The sequence below is a fragment of the Coregonus lavaretus genome (genome assembly GCF_964263955.1).
Source record: "Coregonus lavaretus genome assembly, chromosome: 24".
Lineage (NCBI taxonomy): Eukaryota > Metazoa > Chordata > Actinopteri > Salmoniformes > Salmonidae > Coregonus > Coregonus lavaretus.
The window spans coordinates 37,814,011-37,835,775 of NC_140011.1; the positions used below are offsets into that span (position 1 = coordinate 37,814,011).

At 44.7% G+C, this 21,765-nt stretch overlaps 1 protein-coding gene, 1 long non-coding RNA gene and 1 pseudogene across 3 annotated transcripts; 1 reads left to right on the top strand and 2 right to left on the bottom strand.

Annotated features, from left to right (window-relative positions):
• Positions 1–254: 254 nt before the first annotated feature.
• LOC311099858 (coagulation factor IX-like) lies at positions 255–1,845 on the top strand (the record flags this gene model as incomplete). Its single annotated transcript, XM_084140586.1, has 5 exons — positions 255–311; positions 406–435; positions 620–707; positions 1,273–1,366; positions 1,419–1,845. 5 exons carry the CDS (start codon positions 255–257, stop codon positions 1,843–1,845), a joined length of 696 nt encoding a protein of 231 aa, XP_083996712.1.
• A 5,291-nt stretch (positions 1,846–7,136) lies between these two features.
• On the bottom strand, positions 7,137–12,017 carry LOC311099982. Its single transcript, XR_014609772.1, has 4 exons — positions 10,499–12,017; positions 10,097–10,347; positions 9,767–9,974; positions 7,137–8,132 (listed from the first exon to the last, which is right to left on the bottom strand). It is a non-coding gene; the product is annotated as an uncharacterized lncRNA (long non-coding RNA).
• Positions 12,018–13,541: 1,524 nt separating this feature from the next.
• On the bottom strand, positions 13,542–19,269 carry LOC311099859 (proto-oncogene DBL-like; annotated as a pseudogene). The gene is made up of 11 exons: positions 19,197–19,269; positions 17,757–17,848; positions 17,319–17,423; positions 16,811–16,951; positions 15,895–16,010; positions 15,545–15,646; positions 15,328–15,445; positions 14,979–15,156; positions 14,645–14,834; positions 14,204–14,367; positions 13,542–13,669 (listed from the first exon to the last, which is right to left on the bottom strand). The product of its transcript is annotated as a proto-oncogene DBL-like (transcript).
• Positions 19,270–21,765: the final 2,496 nt, after the last annotated feature.

Genomic DNA, 21,765 nt, shown 5'->3' on the forward strand with positions numbered 1-21,765 from the left:
AACTTGCATGTTAGCAAGATTTATCTAATCTATCTAGTGTCTCTGTGTCCTATCTGGTATAATGTCTCTGTCTCTGTTCCCTATCTGGTGTAATGTCTCATGTCTCTGTCTATGTGTCCTCTCTGGTGTAATGTCTCTGTCTATGTGTCCTATCTGGTATAATGTCTCTGTCTATGTGTCCTCTCTGGTGTAATGTCTCTGTCTATGTGTCCTATCTGGTATAATGTCTCTGTCTATGTGTCCTATCTGGTATAATGTCTCTGTCTATGTGTCCTATCTGGTATAATGTCTCTGTCTATGTGTCCTATCTGGTATAATGTCTCTGTCTATGTGTCCTATCTGGTATAATGTCTCTGTCTATGTTTCCTATCTGGTATAATGTCTCTGTCTATGTGTCCTATCTAGTGTAATGTCTCTGTCTATGTGTCCTATCTGGTATAATGTCTCTGTCTATGTGTCCTATCTGGTGTAATGTCTCATGTCTCTGTCTATGTTCCCTATCTGGTATAATGTCTCTGTCTATGTGTCCTATCTGGTGTAATGTCTCGTAGAGGTTAAGCCCCTCCAGTCAATGTGTTAAGACTGCTGTTGTCTGTGCTAATCTCTGGGACTCTGCCAGTTGTCTCTGATGAGCAAGCTGACCGGGCAGAGCTCTCTCCTCAGTGAGCTGTGGGTCATTACCATTAAGATTGGATCCTTCTTCATCGGTAGGTGGAGTTAAACCAGGTAGGAGTGATGCCGCCTATTTTGTCTTTGTGCTTCACTCATTCAAATCCTGTTTATCTGATCACAATACAAAATACAAATAAAAACGTCACACACTGCTGTTCATGCTAACAGGTGGTTTTATTGACATGTTTCGACGACAGGAGGTTGGTGGCACCTTAATTGGGGAGAACGGGCTCGTGGTAATGACTGGAGCGGAATCCGGGGAATGGTATCAAATACTTTAAACACATGGTTTCCAGGTGTTTGACGCCATTCCATTTGCTCTGTTCCGACCATTATTATGAGCTGTTCTCTGCTCAGCAGCCTCCACTGGTTTCGACCCTTAGGTCTTCATCAGTCATCCAAGATTTTGCCTGATGAACAAACACCTATGGGTTGAAACGTTGTGTCAATAAAATCACCTGGGAGCATGAACAGCAGTGTGCTGCGTTATCGTTTTTATTTTTCATGAACTCACCTATAACTCCAGCACCTGCAAAAAAAAGTACTTGGATGTGCAAATGTTCTTCAGCTTTTGTATCTGATCACAACGTGTCTCTGCAGGGGAGCACAACATGCAGGTCAGAGAGGAGACCGAGCACGACCACTCTGTTGCTGAGCATCACATGCACCCGCGATACGACGCAAAGACAAGCCAGTACAACCACGACATAGCCCTGCTGAAGCTCCTCACGCCTCTCTGACTACAGCCTCCCCATCTGCCTGGGGCCCAAGGACTTCACTGAGACGGTGCTGAGAGAGGCCTCCAGCTCAGTGGTCAGCGGCTGGGGCAGGATGCGCTTCCAGGGCCCTGAAGCCTCCATTCTGCAGAAGATGGAGGTGCCCTATGTGGACCGGACAGAGTGCAAGGGCAGCAGCGCAGAACGGGTGTCCCGCTTCATGTTCTGTGCTGGTTACCACAGCGAGCAAAAGGATTCATGCAAGGGGGACAGTGGCGGTCCACATGCCACCCGGTACCGGGACACCTGGTTCCTGACGGGCATTGTGAGCTGGGGCGAGGAGTGCGCCAAGGAGGGGAAGTATGGCATCTACACTCGTGTGTCACGCTACTTTCGATGGATCTCCAATGTCATTGGTTTTGGAGGCATTGGTTTCTATTCTGAGACTGATGTCTGAGAGGCCAAAATCATATCTGAACCTCTGCCTTTCCGTTAGGTTTGGATTAATAAAATTGTGTGATGAGCTGATTTATTCTTTGTTGTTTTATTAAACGGGATCGGGAAATGATGTCTATGAATGTCTTCTGTAAATTATTTAAACTATTCAGGCAGATTCTGAAAAATGTGGGACTGACCCATAGACCTACTACACCTTGTACAGTATCATTCAACATTTACTGGACTTCATTACCAATAAAGGTAGAAAGGGTCTAATAAATAGTAAAGAAAGACTATCTGCTTGTATTTGGTCAAATCATTTAATCCATATAATATATGCACATGAATTTCTCTGTACATTTACATTAATCCCCAATATGTGCAGAATTTACATATAAGCTGAAACATCACACTCACGCATCACACTCACGCTGCATTGCACAAAATGGAATAGTAATATGGTGCTGTACTGTATGGCTGCCGTCTTGAGAACGCCGACCCAACCTTGCTATTTTGTGATTATTTTGGCGTTTATCTGTACTTTATTTGCACTAAATGTATCCACTATCATTTCTTATGATCAACAAAAAATGTTGAACATCAGATCAGCAGTAACTAACCTCAATTTCAACTTCGACTCGTCCGCCTTGGGCTCTTTATGTACCTCCAATCCACTCTTCGGGCTACTCAAGAGGAAACAGCGGCAAAGAGGCAAGAGATCGGGCGTCCTGTTGAGACTAAGGCAAAGGGAAAACCGGCTACCACTTCCCTCCATTCTATAGTCACTGGATGATCTCCGATCGCAGATTTGCTATCAACCGGACTCTTGTAACTGCAATATTATCTGTTTTTCTAAACCATGGCTTTCGGACAAGATAACCCCCATTGCTATCCAACTCAATGGATTCCCCATTCTCCGAGGGGACAGGTCATTGGATTCAGGGAAATCCAGAGGGGGAGGGGTATGTCTCTTCATCAACAACACCTCAGGACAACAACAACAAGCTTAACGAACTGCATGAGGCTATAAACCAGCAGGAAAACATGCACCCGGAGGCTGCTTTTCTTGTTGCCTGTGATTTCAATTCTGCGTCACTAAGACACGTGATGCCAAACTTCTATTAACAAGTCTCCTTCGCCACTAGGGGCGATAAAGTCCTAGACCACTGCTAAGGCATCCGCATGCTTCCCAGCCAAAACAGGTTGGAAGTGTTTTGTGACGTTTTTGATCGTTTTGGACTTTGTGAGTTTTTGGGGGGCTGCTCGGACACACACATTTCTTTCTGAAGGCAAGCCGAAGTTTCGGAGCCAATGTCTACGCCCCTTCGTCGGTGATTGATCAACAGTAGAGATTCTTCAATAAAGTCTGTTGTCATTCAACGAGTGATGGCTCGTTTTCATGCACATTTTTTCATTGAGAAATACTGCACCAAACGTTTTAGTTAGATCTAGAATTGCGTGATTAAGATCTCCTCTGCAAAAAAGTTAATGACAGATTTCTTGAGTTATCTTAGATTAATTCTGACTATTTTGAGGAAGTGTATACTGGCTATGGTGTCTCAAAATGGACAAACGGTACTATTGCCGCTTTTTTCTAGTTTTTCAAGCGATGGTCTTTTAAGGGAGTATGCAAGCACACTTGTTCGGTTCGGCTAGCCGATTTCGGCTAGGCGCCAGCTGAACTGAAGCATGCTGACCATTTACACAACCCACAAGCAAGCATACAAGGCCCTCCCTCATCCCCCCTTCGGCAAATCAGATCACGTCTCTATACTCCCGCTTCCTGTTTACAAACAGAAGCTCAAAAAAGGAAGTGCTCGTGACGTGCTCCGTAGAGAAATGGTCCTCCAAATCGGAAGCTAAGTTGTAGGACTGCTAGTGTTGACTGGAATATGTTTCGGGACTCCGCCAATAGCAACAACGAGGTAATCACCTCTGTCTCGGGCTTCATCAGGAAATGCATCACCGATGTTGTCTCCACAGTAAAGGTTAGCTGCTTCCCAAATCATAAACCCTGGATTAATACTGAGGTAAGTGCTAAGCTAAAGGACAGAGCTATCACAGCCAACCTCGATGCTACGGCTGAGGACATGAACGTGTACAAGAAGTCCGCTACAACCTCCGCAGAGCCATCAAACAGGCAAAATGACAATATAGGAACAAGGTGGAATCCTTTTAGACCGGCTCCGACGCTCGATGCAGGTGGCATGGGCTACAGTCCATTAAGGATTACAAAGGTAGACCTAGCTGTGATCTATCCAATGATGCCTCTCTACCAGACAAACTCAATGCATTTCATGCACATTTTGACAAAACAACACTGAGCTGTGCACGAGGGCCCCCACCGTCCCAGAGGATTGGGAGATTTCACTCTCTGAGGCCAACGTGAGTAAGGTTTTTTATCTAGTCAACACTCGCAAGGCAGCTGGCAGGCATCTTCAAGGTCATATTCAACCTCTCCTTGTCCCAGTCTGTAATCCCCACGTCTCTAGCTGACCACCATCATTCCTGTTCCCAAGAAATCTAAGGCTATGACTTCCCATTGTAGCACTAACATCTGTAACAATGAAGTGCTTTAAAAGGCTAGTCATGGCACACATCACCTCCATCATCCCAGACCCACTCCAATTTGCACACCGCCCCAACTGATCTACAGATGATACAATCTCAATCCACACTGCCCTCTCCCACCTGAACAAGAGGAATAACTATGTGAGAATGCTGTTCATCAACTACAGCTCAGCGTTCAATACCGTAGTGCTCGTCACCAAGCTCGGGAACCTGGGACTGAACACCTCCCTCTGCAACTGGATCCTGGACTTCCTGACGTGCCGAGCCCAGGTGGTGAGACTAGGCAACAACACCTCTGCCACACTAACCCTCAACACGGGGGGGGTGTTTAGCCCCCTCCTGTACTCCCTGTTTACCCATGACTGTGTGGCAACACACGACTCCAACTCCATCATCAAGTTTGCTGACGACCCGACATGGTAGGTCTGATCACCAATGGCGATGAGACAGCCGACAGGGAGGTGGTCAGAGAACTGGCAGTGTGGTGCCAGGACAACAAGCTTTCCCTCAACAACAGGGGGGGTTGATCCACATCGACAAGGCCGCAGTGGAGAGGGTCAAGAGCTTCAGGTTCCTCTGTGTCCACATCAGTGAGGACTTAACATGGTCCTCTCATACCAGCACAGTCGTGAAGAACGGCCGGCAACGCCTCTTGTCCCTCAGGAGGCTGATACGATTTGGCACGGCCCCTCAGATCCTCAGGAACGTTTACAGCTGCACCATTGAGAGCATCCTGACTGGTTGCATCACCATCTGGTATGGCAACTGCACCGCTCACAACCAGAAGGCCCTACAGAGGGTGGTGCCGACGGCACAGGCCTGAAAAATCTACAAAGACTCCAGCCACCCGAGACATGGACTGTTCTCCATGCTCCTGTCTGGCAGGCGGTACAGGTGCATCAACGCTCAGACAAACAGACTCCTAAACAGCTTCTACAGTGGCTTGCGAAAGTATTCACCCCCCTTGGCATTTTTCCTATTTTGTTGCCTTACAACCTGGAATAAAATGTTTGGGGGTTACTATAATTTGATTTACACAACATGCCTCCCACTTTGAAGACGCAAAATATTTTTTTGTGTGTGAAACAAACCCCCCCCACCCCCCAGACGCAGGAGAGTAAATCACAGAATAAATGGTTTAATCAATAAACAGTGGTACGCAGCAATGCGTAATACACACCAGTGCGGACAACCGCCGCACTGGGGAATAAAGACACGGGTGAATAACACAGCAATAGAAATTGAGCTCCACCGAGCTATAATCTCCTCTACTATAAACAATCACACACAAAGACAAGCGGGCAGAGGGAACACTCATACAGGTACTGATAAGGGGATATGAACCAGGTGTGTGACAAAACAAATGTAATGAAGATATGAGGAGCGGCAGTGGCTAGAAGGCCGGTGACGACGAACGCCGAAGCCTGCCCGAACAAGGAGAGGAGGCAGCTTCGGAGGAAGTCGTGACAGCTTGCTTGGTGGTGCCCCTTGCTTAGTGGTGTTGCAGACTCTGGGGCCTTTCAGAACAGGTGTATATATACTGAGATCGTGTGACAGATCATGTGACACAGATTGCACACAGGTGGACTTTATTTATCTAATTATGTGACTTCTGAAGGTAAGTGGTTGCACCAGATCTTATTTAGGGGCTTCATAGCAAAGGAGGTGAATACATATGCACGCACCACCTTTCCGTTATTTATTTTTTAGAATTTTTAGAAATTAGTTATTTATTTCATTTCACCAATTTTGACTATTTTGTGTATGTCCATTACATGAAATCCAAATAAAAATCAATTTAAATGACAGGTTGTAATGCAACAAAATAAGAAAAACACCAAGGGGGATGAATACTTTTGCAAGGCACTGTATCCCCTGGCCATAAGGCTGTTAAATGGCTAACAACTACTGCCATCCACAGGTCTCTACCCACTCAGACACAACCTATGCTGCTGCAAAAATTATTATTGATTAGATTTATTACTCCATTACACTGCTGTCCATTGATTATTGATTGCCATTACCATTACTATTTATCCTGCTACTGGTCACTATTACTCCTGTTTACATGTATATATTACCACTAGTATCTTACCATAAGTATTTATATATTCCTGCTAACAGTCATTTTTCAGCCCTGTTTGCATGTATATCCTACTATCATTCACGTTTTATGTATAAACCCACCTCAACCAGTCCAGTACCCTTACACAATGAATAAGGTACTGGCACTGACCTGTATATACTTGCATTCTCGTGTTTCTAACTCAATTTTATTTTTTATTCTATATTATTATCACTTTCTTGTTGGGAAAGAGCTCTCAAGATAAGAATTTCACTGTACTGTTTTACACCGGTTGCATCCTGTGAACATGGCATGGCAAATAAACGTTGAAACTTGCAGGACCCTCGTCTCATGTCAATGGTCAGACCACTGACACACCACCCCCTACTGGAACAAAACTTCAGTGCACATAAACATAAGCTTGGGCAGGGTGATGCAGGCGTTCAACTGACCTCCTGCATGACCCTGTTATCATTTATGCAGAATAGTGAGCATAGAAATACGTAGCTTGGCGCGGTTTTCTTGCTTTTAGCTTTCACACTGAAATGTAAGATATTTACATTACATTTACGTCATTTAGCAGACGCTCTTATCCAGAGCGACTTACAAATTGGTGCATTCACCTTATAGCCAGTGGGATAACACTTTACAATATGTTTATTTTTTATTTTTTTGGGGTGGGGTGGGGTAAGGGGGGGTAGAAGGATTACTTTATCCTATCCCAGGTATTCCTTAAAGAGGTGGGGTTTCAAGTGTCTCCGGAAGGTGGTGAGTGACTCTGCTGTCCTGGCGTCGTGAGGGAGCTTGTTCCACCATTGGGGTGCCAGAGCAGCGAACAGTTTTGACTGGGCTGAGCGGGAACTGTGCTTCCGCAGAGGTAGGGGGGCCAGCAGGCCAGAGGTGGATGAACGCAATGCCCTCGTTTGGGTGTAGGGACTGATCAGAGCCTGAAGGTATGGAGGTGCCGTTCCCCTCACAGCTCCGTAGGCAAGCACCATGGTCTTGTAGCAGATGCGAGCTTCAACTGGAAGCCAGCCAATTTACCATAGTAATTGTGGATAATGGGAGTTGTACAAAATGAGGTTGTAACAAATAAAGCGCACAGGGAAAATGGACAGTAGCATGTTTTGGCACATAACCTGGTACTGATGATACAGTATGTTGAAATCTGATATGGCCTCTCTCTCAAACCATGATGGCTATACACAAAGGTTTAAAAAATTGAGATTGATTGACTTGTACTGTACCAGAAGTAAAACAGTCCCTTCCTTAGTAAATATTCATAGTGGATCTGAAACAGTTCATGCATCTCATCCACATGGAGATCCTATGGCTATGATGATTTGCAGTTCTTTGAGGTGATGCTGTGATGCTGCCTGGGGTTGAAGAGCAGTTCTTTGAGGTGATGCTGCCTGGGGTTGAAGAGCAGTTCTTTGAGGTGATGCTGCCTGGGGTTGAAGAGCAGTTCTTTGCTGTGATGCTGCCTGGGGTTGAAGAGCAGTTATTTGAGGTGATGTTGTGATGCTGCCTGGGTTTGAACAGCAGTTCTTTGTGGGATGTCGCCTGGGGTTGAAGGGTAGATTTGGTCCATTACCTTGTGCTTGAGGTTGTCTGTTTGCTTGATGTGGGTAGGGATTTACCCTAACATTGCAGGGCAACACTTGCACCCTCTGGAGGAAATGTAGAAACATGTCCTTGTGGTTTATTGTCATGGTATTAATATGGTCTCAATTACACTGCTCAAAAAAAAATTAAGGGAACACTTAAACAACACAATGTAACTCCAAGTCAATCACACTTCTGTGAAATCAAACTGTCCACTTAGGAAGCAACACTGATTGACAATACATGTCACATGCTGTTGTGCAAATGGAATAGACAACAGGTGGAAATTATAGGCAATTAGCAAGACACCCCCAATAAAGGACTGGTTTTGCAGGTGGTGACCACAGACCACTTCTCAGTTCCTATGCTTCCTGGCTGATGTTTTGGTCACTTTTGAATGCTGGCGGTGCTTTCACTCTAGTGGTAGCATGAGACGGAGTCTACAACCCACACAAGTGGCTCAGGTAGTGCAGCTCATCCAGGATGGCACATCAATGCGAGCTGTGGCAAGAAGGTTTACTGTGTCTGTCAGCGTAGTGTCCAGAGCATGGAGGCGCTACCAGGAGACAGGCCAGTACATCAGGAGACGTGGAGGAGGCCAACAACCCAGCAGCAGGACCGCTACTGCCGCCTTTGTGCAAGGAGGAGCAGGAGGAGCACTGCCAGAGCCCTGCAAAATGACCTCCAGCAGGCTACAAATGTGCATGTGTCTGCTCAAACGGTCAGAAACAGACTCCATGAGGGTGGTATGAGGGCCCGACGTCCACAGGTGGGGGTTGTGCTTACAGCCCAACACCGTGCAGGACGTTTGGCATTTGCCAGAGAACACCAAGATTGGCAAATTCACCACTGGCGCCCTGTGCTCTTCACAGATGAAAGCAGGTTCACACTGAGCACGTGACAGAGTCTGGAGACGCCGTGGAGAACGTTCTGCTGCCTGCAACATCCTCCAGCATGACCAGTTTGGCGGTGGGTCAGTCATGGTGTGGGGTGGCATTTCTTTGGGGGGCCGCACAGCCCTCCATGTGCTCGCCAGAGGTAGCCTGACTGCCATTAGGTACAGTGGTGAGATCCTCAAACCCCTTGTTCCTCCTAATGCAAGACAATGCTAGACCTCATGTGACTGGAGTGTGTCAGCAGTTCCTGCAAGAGGAAGGCATTGATGCTATGGACTGGCCCGCCCGTTCCCCAGACCTGAATCCAATTGAGCACATCTGGGACATCATGTCTCGCTCCATCCACCAACGCCACGTTGCACCACAGACTGTCCAGGAGTTGGCAGATGCTTTAGTCCAGGTCTGGGAGGAGATCCCTCAGGAGACCATCCGCCACCTCATCAGGAGCATGCCCAGGCGTTGTAGGGAGGTCATACAGGCACGTGGAGGCCACACACACTACTGAGCCTCATTTTGACTTGTTTTAAGGACATTATATCAAAGTTGGATCAGCCTGTAGTGTGGTTTTCCACTTTAATTTTGAGGGTGACTCCAAATCCAGACCTCCATGGGTTGATAAATTTGATTTCCATTGATAATTTGTGTGATTTTGTTGTCAGCATATTCAACTATGTAAAGAAAAAAGTGTTTAATAAGATTATTTCATTCATTCAGATCTAGGATGTGTTATTTTAGTGTTCCCTTTATTTTTTTGAGCAGTGTATTTCATTGGTGGAGACAGAAGGCAAGAAGACATTGCTGACCCTTCAGATCCTGTGGTTTGATTGATAACTGGTCTGTCTCCGGCAGCATGTTGAAGGCCTCTAGAGACTCCAGGCAACATGACCTTGGATGGGAATGATAGCAGCACGACGACAGTTGTGATGACAGGAGTTGTGTCTTTGTGTCCAGACTGAGGATGGATGGCACATGGTTCACTCAGAGAGCTGAGCTTCCTGGTTATCTCATTCCCTGGAAGAGTAAACGAAACATATAGGTAGTAAGATTAATGCGCAGGTATGAGGACATTCATCCATGCTAATATAACGACAAGAACAGTGATCTCTACTAGTGGTCCATTGGGAACCCCTCACCTCCTATCCTGCATGAGCGCCCCTCATCACAACGACTGACATTCCTCACAAGCCTGACAGAGAGAGAACCAGGAGTACTAGAGTAGTAACAACAGCAACTAACAGTAAGAGTGGTAGTGATATTACTGTGCCTTACCACCTCCCTACAGTGTCCTGATGCAGCAGCTAGATGACATCACCACACTTAATGATGAGGTCATCTGTACTACACACACACTACTTTCCACCAGGGCCCTGTACCTCCCAGGAACCTGCGAGAGGGACGAATGTGACCTTAAGATCAGTAATAAAACACAGAATGACAATAGCATCATATTTTACACAGTGCACTAAGTGTCTGACATTAACAATTACTTCCAACTGTTTAAAAAAAACACTACAATGAAGTTTAGACCGGCTCACCAGTGGAGTAGTGTGGTCATCCTCGTCAGAGTCTGACAGGTCAGTCATGCTGCAGTCCTCCGGACCCCTCAAAAATGTCCACTGAGTTGGAGGTGCCAGCACAACCTACGTTTGACAGACAGAACCTCTCAAATACAACCACCCTCAAGTCAAAGGCCTCATTACTTACTATACACCTAAATGTCACTTATGTTAGACACTTTCAAAACCCTTCATGTAGAATACCTTTCCACTGAATACACAAACAAAATTCCACTGTTACATGCTGAAATTTCCAGTGGGAAAACCTCACTGACAGGCCCATCTAATAGACATGGAGTCTGCTCTACTACTAAAGTGAGTTGGTGTGACAAAATTGCAGCTGTTTCCCACGCTGACTCACTGCGTCGGTTATTGTGCTGGGGCTACGGGGAGAAGACCACGGGGCTAGTGCGGCCTGACGATGCGGCCTCCTCCGTGCTGAGGGACTGGTCTGGGATCTTACTGTGAGGAAGGACATCAAAACTACCTGAGCAGCCAGCGATCTGCCAGGGACTCCACGGCATGCACACTGTCGTACGAGACAGACTGTCCCAAGTCGCAAAGGAATGGGGTAGAAACACAATATCCACATGGTCACAGGCTTGGCCCTAGGCACCTTATCCTCTAGACCCCTCAAACTCAACTCTGGACCTCCAAGCCAGTTCCACTGCTTTGTTTAATTGTTCCCCTCACATCAGGGACTGATTTAGACCTGGGACACCAGGTGGGTGCAATTAATGATCAGGTAGAACAGAAAACCAGCAGGCTGCGGACCTCGTAGGGTCAGAGTTGAATACTCCTGCTCTAGATCACACCACAGAAACAATCCTGACATCACAGTCAGTAGGTTGGAGATGAGTTGAAACCAAGCTATGATGGAAATCCACAAACAAACCCACATGCTATGACCGATTACATTTTTTAACATTTCCATGAAATCACAATGGTCTCTTTGTTCACCATGCAAATTGTAAAACATGGAGACATGAGAGGACATGCAAAAAGCATCATCTGTCAGTAGAGGGAGGAAACAAAGGAGTCTGCTCCGAGAGTTGAATAGGGGGAATGTCTTCGGAGAGAGAGGGAAAGGGGGCAGATAAAAGGGACTTTAAAACTACAGGTAGTTTAACCAAACTACTAGCATGCAGACAGACAGATCACACCACAATAGAGAACATGGGGAACAAACACCCAACATGGAAGCTAGTAGATCCAGGTATAGCAGTGGTAAGGACTCCATGGTTCTGAAAAGAAAGCTCTGCTTTTGGGACAGTTTGTGGGCACCGTTTGTCACCGTTATATTGCAATGAATGTATTGGTTTGTGTTGTGTCTTCGCTGGCATGCATCATTCTTTTTTGTCAGCCCCACCAAGATTTACATGCTAAAATCGCCACAGAAAGATTGAAATGTCTCAAATCTACCCAGAAGACGTCAAAACTATAACTTCAAATCAAAAATAAAATAAACGTTTTATCAATAGATTAAAGGATATTTACATTTGTCATTTAGCAGACGCTCTTATCCAGAGCGACTTACAGTTAGTATCATGAGGTTTAACGTCAAGCCACTAAAGTAAATGACCAGTGAGATTGGTTAGTTGGACATGCAATACTTTTCTAGACCTCCATAAGAACTAAACAGTAAATATAGAGCTGGTTAAGAGTTCCTGATTGGTGTAGCATGTTTCATACACAGGACTTTATGCCTTAGTGAGCCTGGGGTAAATAATTATTAAAATGAGCAGTATAGGGAGAAAATGGCATCTTTGATTTGTCCAATAAGTGCTTTGCCTGGCTCATTTGAATCTATTTAAATATACACGTTAACCTCTTACCGAATGATTATGGTCGTGTTCCTGGCCAACTACATTGCAGACGTTGCATTGCATCAGCCAATGGTTCTATGCCCACGTCAGACTGAACAGTCAGGCATCAGATTGCTATATCATATGATTTGGTTAACTGATATGTTAAACACTAATCCAGGCGTTCTGAGATCTGGCATGTGTCTGCAATGTAGTCCGTCTGGAACACGGCCTATAATAGAGTGCATCAACCACAGTTTGGTGAGGCAGTTGTTCATCCCTCTGTCCCCGTCCACTATGTAGATCTCCCCGGAGCTGTGGACAAAGACCTCAGCGGGCTGGTCAAACTGGAGCAGAAGGTAAGCAGAAGTGCATCTCAGGTCAACAATAAAGCTTGGCAGTGCACTTAGCCATAGTACCTGGAAGAATGGCCAAGCAGAGCACTCTCTCCATAGCAACTCTGTGTGGCTTGTTCTGACAGTAGTGCTCATACACCTGAAACTTCTCTTTCTGAAATGACAGAAATCTCAAAAGCATGGTTACAGGTGTCTCTGACTGATGACCACATAACACATGCTGACACTGGGTCAGAAAGGGGTGATCACAAGCTTGCTCCACTGTTGTAAAAAGCAGGCTCCAACCATCTCAGGAGTTTCCAGGCACTCCAAGTCCTGGAGGAAGGTCCTGCATAGAGGAGGGGCGGACATGGCAGGCTTAACTTCAATCAATACACTATTCACTCTGTAAAAAATGAGTCAGAGCTTCTGCTCATCAGTTGTTCAGTGTGTGTGAGAGCGAGAGAAAGAGAATGTATGTGTGTACATCCTTGCCTGCTGTGGAATTTGTAGATCTCTGGCATATTTCCAAAGAGGACCTCCTTCTTGCTGCGCAGGACAGAAGGTTAGAGAGGACAAGGTTATCCATCTCTGCTCTATAACCCTAGGGAAGACTTGGTTTTTATGCTGTACCCGTTGGGGTGGTTTGTGTGTCTGTGCAACTTTCAAATGAAACACCTTACCAGCAAGACAGAGCAGCTCCTCTACATATATCCTCTCTGTCTCAATAAGCTATTTCATTATGTGTCTGAAGACACAGAGCACAGTCAGCAAGATGCACAGAGAGAAAGAGCGAGACAGAAGCACCAGTAAGGGCAATTGCTTTATTAAATTAAATGTGAACCTGATTAAATGTTCTGGTCAGATAACAGACAAAGTCAGTTAATTAATGCAGTAGATGTTACAGAACCTTTTGATCTTCATGTGTAATAACCCAACTGTCACCATTCTAGGGGTTTCCGAGCTGCCAGGTAAGAGGACAAAAGAGAACCGAGAGTTGAAATCTACACCTGCAGACATAAGGACACAAACAATATTATTATTATTATTTTTTTATACTTTACCTGACTTGAGGGAGACACACTGCTGAATGTCCACTATTATTCTTGAAAAATCTTTTCTAACATACCTAATAATCAGTGTGAGGTCCAAAAGGCTCCTTAACAGCTTCTACCCCCAAGCCATAAGACTGCTGAACAATTAATCAAATGGCCATCAATCAATCAATTTTATTTTATATAGCCCTTCTTACATCAGCTAATATCTCGAAGTGCTGTACAGAAACCCAGCCTAAAACCCCAAACAGCTAGTAATGCAGGTCCATCTGGACTATTTGCATTTAGTAAATATTTTCTTAACTGTATTTTCTTAAAACTGCATTGTTGGTTAAGGGCTTGTAAGTAAGCATTTCACGGTAAGGTCTACACCTGTTGTAGTCGGTGCATGTGACAAATAAAATTAGATTTTGATTTGAAAAGTCACTGTACATTTACATCCAGTGTCCCTTAGGCCTGGGTAAGAGTTGTGTATTTATGGTAACGTACTAAGGGGGGGGGGGGATTTGCATCGGGGAGAGTGCTCAGGCGGAGGGGCCACTAGCTGGATGGGCCGGAACCTGATTGTCAGCCAGCTTCCTCAGACACGCCTGTCTGTTGTGGATCATTCCCTGCATGGCAGACAGCATCTCAATGGCCACCCCAATCTGAGTCTGAGTGAGAGCGATTGGAGATGTTACTGATAGAAGTCGATAGGCCTATTTGATCTGCATGATGGAGACAGTTGGGAAGTGCTGGCAACAGTAGGTTGTTGATAATGATAGTATTAGCATTACCGTAGCTGCATTGTAGTATTGATGACAGAAATATGTAATGTTTGCCTTGTTGGCAGTTACCGGATGTTATCGTCATACAAGAGCGCTTTGGGATGGCTTGGAGCAAGGCTGGGTGGAAAAGTGACTGACACCGAAGCAGGGATGTACAGTATACCTGTAGCTGAGGGGTCAGGATGGCCTCAAACTCCAGACTGAGGACATCAGGGCTTTAGCTCAGACACGACGGTGCCTCCTCCTGGAGTCTCTATATCCTGCAGCGCTGCCTGCACTCCCTCCTTGGACTGGAACTTATCTACCAGCTGATTGGATAAGAGGTAAGCCCCCTCGTCACACCAGCGCCGGGCCTGAAGGCAGACAAAAACGCATGGTAGCATGATACACTGACCATCACAGACTAACTTCATTTTTCCTGTTGCTTAGATGGAGGAGCCCCTGGACCAGGATATGGAGGGATGGGGTTATAATTGTGTGTGTAGGTGTTTGCATACCTCCTCCAGACGCAGCAGCAGGTGGCGTTTGAGGGTGAGGGCAGCCAGTTTGGCTCGGATGGCAGTGGTCAGCATGTCACAGTGGTGTCGCAGCTCGTTACAGCACTGGATGATCAGGGCCAGAACGTAGTGGTAATTGGTGGCCGTGCAGGATGATCTGGGCACGGCCCAGCTCCTCCTAACAACCACAAAACCCCATCATACCGTACCTGTCTGGAGTAGGTTATGTTTCTCTGTCAGAAACTATAATCTAATGAAGATGTACTAGATCAGGGTAAAGTGTGCATGGGTAGTTTGTGCAGTGGGACCATGACCTGTACGCGGGTAGATTATGTAGTCGGACCATGACCTGTACGTGGGTGTCCAGTGACTCCAGGTCTTTCAGTAGCTGTTCTGTCTGGCCACAGTCCGCCCACCGCAGCGACCTCCTTCTCCTGACCAATCAGCTGCTCCAGGGTCTCCTCCATCTGAGCCACAGCAAAAAGGAAGTTAGTACTTTTGACACTAAAATGTTATTACCGTTTGTTGGTCAATATAACACAGATTGACACTTTACCACTCTAAACAGACCTCATTAAAGCTAATCTCATCAATTGGAGGTACTGTTGCAGCGTCAGGTGACGCTTCTCAAAAAACCCATCTCCATGTCTCGTAGTTGGCCCAGAAGCCTGAGGGAAACAGATGGAACACAAGCTACAGGTCGACACTTAAATCTCTCAAAACAATAATCCCTCCAGAACCGCATGGCTACCATTACCACGATAACCTGAGATCAAAATATACTACACACCAACGTGGACACACTTTATCATGTGACCCATCTTTTTAAAAGTACGCCTGAAGAATTAAATGATTGTTATGTTGCATCATTAATATGTGACAACCAATAAATATATATAATACACGTTTACTGTACCTCTGTACTGTGTCCCAGTCCTGTTTGATATCTCTATCCTCTTGGCCATCAGCCTTGCGTGCTTCTAGGTTGGACAGCAGGTAACGGGCCTCCCTCATCACTGACCGGATGTCATCCTGCAAATAATTGTTATTCTGTTATTCATAACATCACAGGATCTAGTCTCTGTAACGCCGGGGTTTCCTCTTGGGTAGGTCGAAAATTGGGTTGAAATTACAGAGGGCCGATGAGTTGAAGTAGAAGCCGGAATTGGGGTGAGTAACTTCCGATTGTAATGAATACTCAGGAAGAAAAAGGTGTAGATTCACACGCAGAGCGCGGCAGGTGTTTATTTCGCAGAAGGCAGGAATCGTGGTCACAGGCAGGCAATGGTCATACACAGGTAGGCAAACAGGCAGGAGAATCAAAAACTAGGACTGGTTCTCACAAACGAGCTAGGCAAAGGTTTAGTAGCGTCAAAACGAACAATACCTCACAAGGCACAAACAGAATGAACTGAACTAAATAAGGAGCTAATGAGACCAGGTGAGCAACTAACACAGGTGAAATCAATGAACAAAAATGAAAGACAGGGCTACGTTCAAGAACACAAAGAAACAGGGCTACGTTCAAGAACACAAAGAAACAGGGCTAAGTACAAGAACACAAGGTTGACTAAGAAAATAAATACAGAACCTTACACCGATCTGATGTTCAACATTTATTGTCGGTTGTAAGAAATAATAGCGGATACATTTCGTAAAAATAAACTACAAAATAATCACAAAATAGCAAAGTTGGGCTGGAGCTTGCAAAACAGCAGCCATTCAGTACGGCGCCATCTTGTACATTTGACTGTTCAGTTCTACTCTATGCTCTACTACTACAGACTTACAATGAAAGAACACTTTCAAGGTTGTCATGGGAGATGTCTTACTTTCAGCTGCCTGTTTTGGTCAGCTTGGGACCTGAGTTGGAACTCGATGGCGTCGGCCTCATCTGGTAGCTCGGTCTCAGCGAGCTTCGTGCCGAACAACTGGGCTATCTCCTTTACCGTCACAGCAAATCTCTCAATAGCCTGCAGAGGGAGACAAACGATAATGCATTTCTGTCTTTTACCAAAAGCCCTAATTTGTTATGTATTCGGCCACATTGCAAATCTAGGCTGCCTTGCTGTTTAATTGTGTACATGTTGTTGATGTGGACAGTATTCCAAAATACCAGGTCTGCCTATAATCGACGTGTTGCTGTAGGTGACACTGTGGGAATGCATGTTTACCGTAGGGATGTAGCTCAGTTGGTAGAGCATGGCATTTGCAACGCCAGGGTTGTGGGTTCGATTCCAGTATAAAAAATAAAAATGTATGCACTCACTAACTGTAAGTCGCTCTGGATAAGAGCGTCTGCTAAATGACTAAAGGGTAAATGTAAAATGTACGAAGGACAATCCAGTCACTATGGCAGTACTCCAGAGTTCCACCAAACTCTGAGGTCAGCTGGTTCTCATCGATGTAGCGAAGAAGGTCTGTAACTGAGCTGAGCATGACCACCTGTGGAGGGACGCAGAGTCGCAGACCAAGGGGTACAACACAGAACCACCATGACAACCAGAATCAATAATACTTTTTTTGTTTTTTTTTATATTTTGTATTATTATTATTATTTAAAAAAAATATATATATATATATATTTTTATGGGGGGGTAAAATGATTACTGTTATAATAGACCCCTTCACAGTCTTTATGTTACGTCAGACTGTTGAAACAACTAGTTCAACATCCACAGTGATCACCCCATACTGTCCCTTAACCACGTTATACACTATATTGGTATTTGCTTAACAATCCTAAAAAGACTTGGTTTCATCATCTTCACATCTTACAGGCATCTTGAGCATGAAGTCATCCTGGCTGAAGTCTGGATGCTGGTGGGCTGCAGGACCACCACCAGGTGGACATTCCCTGGGAAGGACATCTGCAGAAAGAAGGCAGGAGGAGAAGAGAAATATAGAACTTTATTATCTTTGTGGTATGACTGTTATTATCTTTGTGGTATGACTGTTATTATCTTTGTGGTATGACTGTTATTATCTTTGTGGTATGACTGTTGTGTTTTATTCATACCTGGTTATTGCCTCAGTCCTGTTCTCAAGCTGTTCTACTTTGTTTTCATCCTACTCAGTAAGTGTGTGGACGTTAACAGTAGTGACCCTCTTTGATCAGATAGCACCTTAAATAGCACATGAATGTAATGGGGTCCAATTTGACCCGCATGTTCTCATTCTGTCTTCTGGAATTGATTATAAAGCATTGGCAAAACAAGTATGAAAATTAATGTTTCTACATGATGAATAAAATGAACAAATGACAGAGAAAGAATAGGAGAGATCTGGGTCAAATATAATCTCTCTATAGAATAGCAGAGAAACATAAAGCCATCACAACATACTGTAGAAACTCCAACAGCAGTAGAGGTCCTTAGACTCTTACTATATACTGTAGCAACTCCAACATCCTACTGCAACAGCAGTAGAGGTCCTTAGACTCTTACTATATACTGTAGCAACTCCAACATCCTACTGCAACAGCAGTAGAGGTCCTTAGACTCTTACTATATACTGTAGCAACTCCAACATCCTACTGCAACATCAGTAGAGGTCCTTAGACTCTTAATATATACTGTAGCAACTCCAACATCCTACTGCAACATCCTCTTTAGCTCATTTGTTAGAGCATGGCGCTTTAATGCCCGGATAGTGGGTTTGATTCCCAAGACCACCTGTACTTAAAAATGTATGCACACGACTGTAAGTCGCTTTGGATAAAAGTGTCTGCTAAATAGCATATATTATTATAATAATATCCTGCTGATACTGCTGAGCTAGTTGTTCTATATCAGACTCTCCTCATATGTGTGAGGCAAATGCATGTAAGGCTCAGAACTTTAAGGACTTGAAGTGAATAAGACTCGTCTTCACTAATAAAACTTTGCATAGGTTAAGATGGAGATATACTTCCATCAGTGGAGGCTGCTGAGGGGAGGACGGCTCATAATAATGGCTGGAATGGAGTCTAATGGATGGAATGGAGTCTAATGGAATCAAACACATGAAAACCATGTTTTTGATACCATTCCATTTACTTCATTCCAGCCATTATTATGAGCCGTCCTCCCCTCAGCAGCCTCCACTGACTTCCATCTACAGGCCACTGTGATGCAAGAGGCATCATTGAGCAGTTATGTGAATGCAAATAAATATAAGGCAAAGTCAATCTGTTTGTCTGTAGGAACACACCAGCCGACACCAAGCTCATCAGCTTACCCTCACACTCAGTCAATCCTATTGGAGTCAGGCTGAAGATTACTTTGACCACTGCAGCACAGATCAGAAACATGGACATAAACAGGGTTTTGCCCTATTACACATCTCAGATATACCTTCACATAATGGAGGTATTATGAAATATACACTGAGTGTACAAAACATTAGGAACACCTTCCTAATATTGAGTTGCATCTCCTTTTGCCCTCAAAACAGCCTCAATACATCGGGGCATGGACTCTACAAGGTGTCGAAAGTGTTCCACAGGGATGCTGGCCCATGTTGACTCCAATGCTTCCCACAGTTGTGCCAAGTTGGCTGGATGTCCTTTGGGTGGTGGACCATTCTTGATACACATGGGAAGCTGTTGAGCGTGAAAAATCCAGCAGCGTTGCAGTTCTTGACACACTCAAACCAGCGTGCCTGGCACCTACTACCATACCCCGTTCAAAGGCACTTAAATATTTTGTCTTGCCCATTTACCCTCTGACTGGCACACATAGACAATCCATGTCTCAAGGCTTAAAAATCCTTCTTTAACCTGTCTCCTCCCTTTCATCTACACTGATTAAAGTGGATTTAATAGGTGACAACAATAAGGGATCATAGCTTTCACCTGGTCAGTCTATGTTATGGAAAGAGCAGGTGTTCCTAATGTTTTGTCCACACCGTTTTTCGGTATAAATCAGCATATAACAAAACTACATCCTCTTTCCTCTATCATTTTTTTACCAACAGCATCCATTACAGTGGGCTGTGCTGCTGTGTAAGTGAAACATGTCGCTCACATGCCCTGTTGTGAACTACAGAGCAAATACAGTGTAAAGTGACTATGCATAGATAATAAACAGCGAGTAGAAGCAGTGTAAAAACAAAGGTGTGGGTAGCCATGATTAGCTGTTCAGCAGTCTTATGGCTTGGGGGTAGAAGCTGTTAAGGAGCCTTTTGGACCTAGACTTGGCGCTCCGGTATCGCTTGCCGTGCGGAAGCAGAGAGAACAGTCTATGACTTGGGTGACTGGAGTCTGACAATTTTTGGACTGTGTGTGTGTGTGTATGAGAGAGAGAGATTTTAAAAAAATTGTTTATTATCTATTTCACTTGCTTTGGCAATGTAAACATATGTTTCCCATGCCAATAAAGCCCTTACATTTAATAGAGAGAGAGAGAGAGACAAAGGAACTGAATAAAATTAAGAAATGCTATAAATGGAAGGAAAGTAGTGTCGAAACCTACCAAAAAACAATTAGGCAACAACAAATTCAATATCTTTTAGACAACTTCCTGGACAAAACGTTCCACTGTAATAGTGAAGGTGTAAACTTGGCAGTAGAAAACCTAAACAGTATATTTGACCTCTCAGCTTCCCTATCAAATCTAAAAAATCTCTAACAGAAAACCGAAGAAAAGTAACAACAATAACAAATGGTTTGATGAAGAACAAAAACCTAAGAAAGAAATTGAGAAACCTATCCAACCAAAAACATAGAGACCCAGAAAACCTGAGCCTACGCCTTCACTATGGTGAATCACTAAAACAATACAGAAATACACTATGGAAAAGAAGGAACAGCATGTCAGAAATCAGCTCAATGTAATTGAAGAGTCCATAGACTCTAATCACTTCTGGGAAAACAAAAAACAAAAAATAAGACAAAATAACTGAAAACTTGATCGTGCATAACTATTCACCCCCAACTAGCCCCCCCCCCCCCCCCCAAAGTCAATACTTTGTAGAGCCACCTTTTGCGCCAATTACAGCTTCAAGTCTTTTGCCCATTTATCAAGGCAAAACTGCTCCAGCTCCTTAAAGTTATATGGGTTCCGCTGGTGAACAGCAATCTTGAAGTCATACCACAGATTCTCATTTGGATTGAGGTCTGGGCTTTGACTAGGCCATTCCAAAAAACTGAAATGTTTCCCCTTAAACCACTCAAGTGTTGCTTTAGCAGTATGCTTAGGGTCATTGTACTGCTGGAAGGTGAACCTCCGTCCCAATCTCAAATCTCTGGAAGACTGAAACAGGTTTCCCTCAAGAATTTCCCTGTATTTAGCGCCATCCATCATTCCTTCAATTCTGACCAGTTTCCCAGTCCCTGCTGATTAAAAACATTTACATTTTTTTACATTTACATTTTAGTCATTTAGCAGACGCTCTTAACCAGAGCGACTTACAGGAGCAATTAGGGTTAAGTGCCTTGCTCAAGGGCACATTAACGTCATTTAGCAGACGCTCTTAGCCAGAGCGACTCACAAATTGGTGCGTTCACCCTATAGCCAGTGGGATAACCACTTTACAATTTGGATGGGGGGGGGGGGGGGTTAGAAGGAATACTTTATCCTATCCCAGGTATTCCTTAAAGAGGTGGGGTTTCAAATGTCTCCGGAAGGTGGTGAGTGACTCCGCTGTCCTGGCGTCGTGAGGGAGCTTGTTCCACCATTGGGGTGCCAGAGCAGCGAACAGTTTTGACTGGGCTGAGCGGGAGCTATGCTTCCGCAGAGGAAGGGGAGCCAGCAGGCCAGAGGTGGATGAACGCAATGTCCTCGTTTGGGTGTAGGGACTGATCAGA